Source organism: Oryx dammah, unplaced genomic scaffold (genome assembly GCF_014754425.2).
Source record: "Oryx dammah isolate SB20612 unplaced genomic scaffold, SCBI_Odam_1.1 HiC_scaffold_155, whole genome shotgun sequence".
NCBI lineage: Eukaryota > Metazoa > Chordata > Mammalia > Artiodactyla > Bovidae > Oryx > Oryx dammah.
This window is the reverse complement of record NW_024070331.1, coordinates 289-8,860: the sequence shown is the minus strand read 5'-3', so window position 1 is coordinate 8,860 and position 8,572 is coordinate 289. Positions and strand designations below refer to the sequence as shown.

At 43.7% G+C, this 8,572-nt stretch overlaps 1 protein-coding gene across 1 annotated transcript; it reads left to right on the top strand.

Moving 5' to 3' along the window:
* Positions 1 to 1,804: 1,804 nt before the first annotated feature.
* On the top strand, positions 1,805 to 8,276 carry LOC120859191 (antigen WC1.1-like; the record flags this gene model as incomplete). The annotated part of the gene is made up of 3 exons (XM_040235383.1): positions 1,805 to 2,119; positions 7,557 to 7,865; positions 7,959 to 8,276. Coding segments are annotated over 3 exons (942 nt in total), but the record flags the coding sequence as incomplete, so codon positions are not given.
* Between the last annotated feature and the right edge of the window lie 296 nt (positions 8,277 to 8,572).

Genomic DNA, 8,572 nt, shown 5'->3' with positions numbered 1-8,572 from the left:
AATCACAGCACGCCAGGCCTTCCTGTCCATCACCAACTCCTGGAGTTCACTCGGACTCACATCCATCGAGTCAGTGATGCCATCCAGCCATCTCATCCTCTGTCATCCCCTTTTCCTCCTGCCCCCAATCCCTCCCAGCATCAGAGTCTTTTCCAATGAGTCAACTGTTTGCATGAGGTGGCCAAAGTACTGGAATTTCAGCTTTAGTATCATTCTTCCAAAGAACACCCAGCACTGATCTCCTTCAGAATGGACTGGTTGGATCTCCTTGCAGTCCAAGGGACTCTCAAGAGTCTTCTCCAACACCACAGTTCAAAAGCATGAATTCTTCAGCGCTCAGCCTTCTTCACAGTCCATCTCTCACATCCATACATGACCACTGGAAAAACCATAGCCTTGACCAGACAGACCTTTGTTGGCAACGTAACATTTACTGTTTCTTAAAAAACATTTTTCAGCTTTTTAAGCTGTATCCAACAAGACCCAGCAAAACACATTGGTTTGCTGTGAACTCCTCCATTCTCTGTGAAAGTGGAAAATTTTAGGTTTAATTCTCTACTTCATCATTTACTTAAAGTGCAACATGGATAGACATTCTTTAACCTTTCTTTACATCTCTTTTATGTATAAAAGGAGAGGAGTTTATTGTGAGCTTGTTAATGTTATTTGTTCAAGGGCTTGCAGGAATGTGACCTATTTTTGCTCAGTGATAGAACTAGAAGAACTTTGCTGGTGGCTCAGCTGTAAAGAATCCACCTGCAATGCAGGAGACACTGGTTAGGTCGCTGGGTCAGGAAGACCCCCTGGAGGAGGGCATGGCCACCCACTGCAGTATTCTTGCCTGGAGAATCCCATGGGCAGAGGAGCCTGGTGGGCTACAGTTCATAGGGTCTTAAAGAGTTGAACATGACTGAAGTGACTAAGCAACATACACACTATTTCCCCCTAAAGATCACATAACCCCAAAATTTGAAAAACAGAGATTATTGACACAAAGTCCAAGGAGGGATTATATTTTGGGGGGAGAAGAAGCAGCATTCTATGATTTCCAGTGGAATCTGGCCGGTGTCAATGTTCCCTGACATCATCTCTCATGCAAAGTTGTTCATCTACTCAAAGAGATCACATTGTTTGAAAGTAAGTATCCAGATCTGAAGTCTGAAGCTTAGAACCACAAATGAAATATTCTGGGGTAAACCAAGATATCACAGAATCCATTTGTTTTTCAGTTCTGAATTACTGTACCAAGGAGAAGGATTCTAATGGTAGAGGATTCATGATTGCTATCTGAGGCATCTGATAAGGCCCATTCCTGACTCCACTCCCTTTAATCAACCCCTTTAACTCTTAGGTCAACGGCATCAAAATGTGTGTGCTTTGAAAGGACTCTATCCAGCTGCCAGCTCATTCCTGTGACTCTGAACTCATTTAACTGCTCCGGGTAGAGAGACTAACATTTCGTGTAAATCTTTCTCTGATGCTGTGAGGAACTCTGCAGATCAGAATGTTAACTCTGATAGGACCTTGTACCACCTTCTGTCTCAGACTACTTACTAGAGTGTTTTCAACTTAATATTTCCTGTTTTATTTTCTTCCTATTTTTCAACTTTATTATTCTCTTGCCACTGGTATAAAAAACCAGACCCAGCTGCTGCCCCAGTGCAATGACTTCGTGTCTGAACCAGCAGGGTCGGCAGCCTCAGAAAAGAGCGCCCCCTATTGCTCAGGTGGGGGGTCACACAGGAAAGAAAACCTTTCTCAACCTCTGGTGTCATCACCCCATGTCCCATTTCTCTCTCCTCAGACAGCAGACAGATCCGCCTGGTGGACGGAGGTGGTCGCTGCGCTGGGAGAGTGGAGATCCTTGATCAGGGCTCCTGGGGCACCATCTGTGATGACGGCTGGGACCTGGACGATGCCCGTGTGGTGTGCAGGCAGCTGGGCTGTGGAGAAGCCCTGGATGCCACTCTCTCTTCTTCCTTCGGGGCAGGATCAGGGCCCATCTGGCTGGATGAAGTGAGCTGCAGAGGAGAGGAGTCCCAAGTGTGGAGGTGCCCTACCTTGGGATGGCGGCAACACAACTGCGATCATGAAGAAGATGCAGGAGTCGTCTGCTCAGGTATGGTCAGTTCTTTGTCCACGGGCTGAGAAAATGGAAAGTTCCAAGAAAGCTGGTGTGTGATCATCAGGGCAATGGGAGATAGGTGGGCTAGAGAGGACTGAGACATCTACCCATCCTCCCTGAGTGCACTGTGGCTATGAGTGATGAGCTTCATATACTTTCCTCTTATAAGTCACTGATATTGTTTTCATCTCCAGTGGACTTACCTGATGCTAAAATGGCTTTATTCATTCTCCCAATTAAAATAAATCCTCATAAGTTTTTTTCATAATTCAATTTTTGTAAGTGTGAAACATTTGCTAACTGCCACATACACAGTCTCTTTGCACAGGGAGGCTATGAGAAGGAGCCACAGAAATGAGGATGTACTTTCCTGGGTGGAGTTGTTTTTGTACAAACGATGTGAGACATTATTTTGCACTAGGCTAGTAGGAGTGGAGGCTACTCTTAGTATAGGAGGATATCATTTACATATATAGAGGTGATCCCTAAAGGGATATCATTTAACAAATCAGAGATTCTTATGGATTTGTGGCAGATTTCAAGTTTCCTTTGCAAATTTAGACGTAAATGTTCATAGTTCTTGGATGGTAGAACTAGAGAACTGTGAATGAATTGCACAAGTCATATATTCTTTCACTGTTACTAGAAAAGTCTCTCTCCCCAATTTTTCCTTAAGATATCTGTATAAATGCAAACTTTGGAGGAACACTTAGCCATGCACTGGCAAGTCAAAGGTGGAGGTAATAAAGTATGTATTTGTATGTTTTATGATAAGAGATTATGTAATTTATATTTGATGATTTCAATGATATAAGAGACTTGTGTTTGGGGGGCTTATTTGGAGCAAGAGGACAAATGTAATTTTTGAATAAGGTGGAACAGGTTTTATAGTAGCTGGGAGGAAGGGGAATGGTGATGGGAGCTGATGAAGGCAACTGTGAGGTTCTCTGAGCAGCACTGAAGGTCCAGGTGTGGTGTGCAAGATGCTATGTGTGCCTAAGGACACACGATGTCTACACGGCAAGAGACCAGACAAGGATATATCTTTGTTATATTTAATATCTTTACTCATTCACATCAATTCAGTTCAGTTCATTTCAGTCGCTCAGTCATGTCCGACTCTTTGCGACCCCATGAATTGCAGCACACCAGGCCTCCCTGTCCATCACCAACTCCCGGAGTTGACTCAAACTCTTGTCCATCAGGTTGGTGATGCCATCCAGCCATCTTATCCTCGGTCGTCCCCTTCTCCTCCTGCCCCCAATCCCTCCCAGCATCAGAGTCTTTTCCAATGAGTCAACTCTTCGCATGAGGTGGCCAAAGTACTGGAGTTTCAACTTTAGCATCATTCCTTCCAAAGAACACCCAGGACTGATCTTTAGAATGGACTGGTTGGATATCCTTGCAGTCCAAGGGACTCTCAAGTGTCTTCTCCAACACCACAGTTCAAAAGCATCAATTCTTTGGCACTCAGCTTTCTTCATAGTCCTTCTCTCACATCCATACATGACTACTGGAAAAACCATAGCCTTGACTAGATGGACCTTTGTTGGCAAAGTAATGTCTCTGCTTTTGAATATGCTATCTAGGTTGATCATAACTATCCTTCCAAGGAGTAAGCGTCTTTTAAATTCATGGCCGCAATCACCATATGCAGTGATTTTGTAGCCCCTCAAACTAAAGTCTGACACTGTTTCCACTGTTTCCCCATCTATTTCCCATGAAGTGATGGGACCAGATGCCATGATCTTCATTTTCTGAATGTTGAGTTTTAAGCCAACGTTTTAACTCTCCTCTTTCACTTTCATCAAGAGGGTTTTTAGTTCCTCTTCACTTTCTGCCATAAGGGTGGTGTCATCTGCATATCTGAAGTTATTGATATTTCTCCTGGCACTTTGATTCCAGCTTGTGCTTCTTCCAGCCCAGCGTTTCTCGTGATGTACTCTGCATATAAGTTAAATAAGCAGGATGACAATATACAGCCTTGACATACTCCTTTTCCTATTCAGCCTTCTATTTAATAATTTTCTTGGAATTTTTGCACACTTATGCTTCTATGTAAATTTTAAAATCAAGTAGAAAATAAAAAAGAAATAATATATCTCAAAAGTCTCTATCCTAATATGTCCTAAGACTATATTGATTATCCAGCACACATTTGAATATGTAACTTTTATCAGGGTATATAAAACAATACAAGTAATACTTCTCTCTTCGTCTTTCTAAATTTTTAATCTCGTGGAATTAATATAATATATCCAACCTCAGATATGCAGATGACATCACCCTAAATGGCAGAAAGTGAGGAGGAACTAAAAAGCCTCTTGACAAAAGTGAAAGATGAGAGTGAAAAAGCTGACTAGAAACTCAGCATTCAGAAAACTAATATTATGGCATCCTGTCCCATAGTTTCATGGCAAACAGATGGGGAAAAAATGGAAACTGTGACAGACATTATTTTATTGGGCTCCAAAATCACTGTGGACAGTGACTGCAGACATGAAATTAAAAGATGCTTGCTCCTTGGAAGAAAAGCTGACAAACCTAGACAGTATATTAAAAAACAGAGACATTGCTTTGAGACAAAGGTCCATCTAGTCAAAGCTATGGTTTTTTCAATAGTCATGAATGGATGTAATAGTTGGACCGTAAAGAAGGCTGAACACTGAAAAACTGATGCTTTTGAAATGTGGTGTTGGAGAAGACTCTTGAGAATCCCTTGGACTGCAAGGAGATCAAACCACTCAATCCTAAAGGAAATCAACCCTGAATATTCACTGAAAGGACTGATGCTGAAGCTCCAATACTGTGGCCACTTGATATGAAGAACTGATTCATTGGAAAAGACCCTGATGCTGGGAAAGATTGGAGGCTGGTGGAGAAGGGGACGACAGAAGATGAGATGGTTAGATGGCATCACCGACTCAATGGACGTGAGTTTGAGCAAACTCAGGGAGATAGTGATGGACAGGGAAGCCTGTCATTCTTCAGTCTATGGGGTAGCAAAGAGTCAGACACAACTGAGTGGCTGAGCAACAACAACAACAACAACAACCAGTTAAATAAAAATTGTTTATCTAGATTGTGTAGCCCGTGACCAAACTCCCAGCCAGTATAGATTAGGGGTCCTAACCTGGGCCTCTCTGGGGAGATGGAAATGGATAAATAATAAAAGGCAAGCAGATCATCCTCTCTCTCATCATTCATTCTTGCATGAGTGGTCTATCTAATCCTTCAATTCTTTAATTTCTGCAGTGCCTTTTCTGTTCTCTTCTGCTCTCTATGCTGCTGCTGCTGCTAAGTTGCTTAGGTCGTGTCCAACTCTGTGCAACCCCATAGACGGCAGCCCACTGGGCTCCGCTGTCCCTGGGATTCTCTAGAGAAGAACAGTGGAGTGGGTTGCCATTGCCTTCTCTGCCTGCTCTCTATAGTAGATTTTTATTCTGTTACATCATTCTTTTTGAGGCTTCAAAGTTCACAAACTTCTGCAATCAGAGTACTTCACCAGAACAAATTCCACCATGTACATAAATTATGAGCACACTCAGACACCAGGAAAATGATTTAAAAAGTTGTTCTTTATGATGTGCAGGTTTTTCCTATTGGATTACCTTTTCTCTATCCAAAATAGGGCCCTTGGAGGATGAAATCATAACCGCGAGTCTTTTCTTTGGTCTCTTTCTCATACTCCATCCAATCCCCATTTATCCTGCCACTCACCCCACCTCACTCCCTACAGAAGCTCTTCCCTTTTGGAGTCTTCTTTCCATCTATTTGTAGCTCTTAAGCTTGTTTTTTCTTTTCTGCATTAGGAGAAATGGAAAAAGGTAGCAGGGTTATGTAGCAAATGGGAGGAGCACAGGGGATAAAAAGTGTTAAAATCTTGTTGAATGAGTCTCCCCCCCGCCAAATCTTTCTATGTTTCATTCCTATTGAGGCTTTTGCAATTTAGAAATCTCTACAGTATATATTAAAAGACGCTTACTCCTTGGAAGGAAAGTAACCTTCCCAGACAGCAACCTAGTAACCAACCTAGACAACATGTTAAAAAGCAGAGATATTACTTTGCCAACAAAGGTCCATGTAGTCAAGGCTGTGGTTTTTCCAGTGGTCATGTATGGATGTGAGAGTTGGACTCTGAAGAAAGCTGAGTGCTGAAAAATGGATGCTTTTGAACTGTGGTGCTGGAGAAGACTCTTGCGAGTCCCTTGGACTGCAAGGAGATCCAACCAGTCCATTATGAAGGAGACCAGTCCTGAGTGTTCATTGGAAGGACTGATGCTGAGGCTGAAACTCCAATACTTTGGTCACCTTATGCAAAGAGCTGACTCATTGGAAAAGACCCTGATGCTGGGAGGGATTGCAGGCAGGAGGAAAAGAGGACGACAGAGGATGAGATGGCTGGATGGCATCACTGACTCGATGCATATGAGTTTGGGTGAACTCCAGGAGTTGGTGATGGACAGGGAGGCCTGGACTTTTGCGATTCATGGGGTCACAAAGAGTCGGACATGACTGAACGACTGAACTGACCTGAACTGAACTGAAAGTATATACGGCTTGTTTGCTGTCTGCTCTCTTCCTCTCATTCTCCTTTTTTATAGCTTGCTGGCTTCTTATCTCAGAAATCCAAATAGGAAAGGCATATGCAGTTAGCATATAGATAAGGTTAGAATACATTAAATTATCATTACTCTTTCACATTTGCTGAGAATCTCATGTCTAGTGTGAAGTAATCAACTAACTCAATTGTCTTGCATAGTTCCACTGAGACCTCACTTTCTCCCATGTGTCTTGATAAATCCTAAGTTTTCAAGAAAGATGGCTAGGACCATTCCCTCCCTCTCCTATGACTCTCATAATTTTTGTCATTTCTATACTTACCTGTGGACAACTTCTTTCACAATTAGATTATAATACCTGCACTCAGATCCAGCCCGTGTGATTTTCCCTGTCCTCAGTGACTTGAATATTGGCTCTGAGAGACAACTGGCCAGAATTTTAGCCTCAGAAATCTCAGGATGGTCCTCTAAACTTCTCTGGCTCTTAGGCCTCTAACCTCTTGAATCCCATTGACCTTTTTCACTCTCACTTCAGCTCTGCACCCACGTTTGAATGTCTACCGCTGTGCAGTTTCTTTGGGCATTGTAGTTTCCATGCCCTAGATAGGAACTAACATTCCTAACCATTATATATTCTCAGGATTCAGCCATTCCGAACTGACCCTGCAATCCTTCTGGATATCTCTTCAGAAACTTGCTCATGAAAATGCAGTTTGACAATGACAGTCAAATTCTCTCTTCTTATCCCCTCTTATTCCACTGTTGGAAAGAAAAGCTTTCACACCATCTCATGCCTGTGAATGTTGTTTCCAATTGTCAAGCCAGGTTCATGAACACTCACTGGGTTTGTTGTTCTTTGTTTTTCTTAGGATTTGTGCATCTAGATGGAGGGGATGGACCCTGCTCAGGGCGAGTAGAAGTGTATTCTGGAGAAGCCTGGATCCCAGTGTCTGATGGGAACTTCACACTCCCCACTGCTCAGGTCATCTGTGCAGAGCTGGGTTGTGGCAAGGCTGTGTCTGTCCAGGGACATGAGCTCTTCACAGAGTCCGATGGCCAGGTCTGGGCTGAAGAGTTCAGGTGTGAGGGGGAGGAGCCTGAGCTCTGGGTCTGCCCCAGAGTGCCCTGTCCAGGGGGCACTTGTCACCACAGTGGAGCTGCTCAGGTTGTCTGTTCAGGTGAGATGCAGGTCAGGCCTTTCACCTCTGTGAACACCCTGTTCAGGTGAGAAAGTCATGTGATTTTGCTGAAACTCTGTCTTCTTCTACCAGCATACTCAGAAGTCCGGCTCATGACAAACGGCTCCTCTCAGTGTGAGGGGCAGGTGGAGATGAACATTTCTGGACGATGGAGAGCGCTTTGTGCCTCCCACTGGAGTCTGGCCAATGCCAATGTTGTCTGTCGTCAGCTCGGCTGTGGAGTTGCCATCTCCACTCCCAGAGGACCATACTTGGTGGAAGGGGGTGATCAGATCTCAACAGCCCGATTTCACTGCTCCGGGGCTGAGTCCTTCCTGTGGAGTTGTCCTGTGACTGCCCTGGGTGGTCCTGACTGTTCCCATGGCAACATGGCCTCTGTGATCTGCTCAGGTAAGAGCGAGGGACAAGGGCTACTGGTACTTAGGATGCTCCTGGAGTGAAATGTCCCCAAGAGCAGAGAGTGAGGGAAAATGGACTTCAAACTCAGATATTTTGTGGTGAAATATGGATCTTCTTATTGTTTCTTCATTTTTCAGGCCAGGGCAAGAAGTGTGAAGGGGAATAATATATTTTTAAGCTACATTGTTGCTTATATGTAATCATAGAAAACAATGTATAAGCAATATGTATAGACCTCAGTATGAACCCCAGCCCAGAGCAGCAAAGAGAATGTCCCCAGCACCACA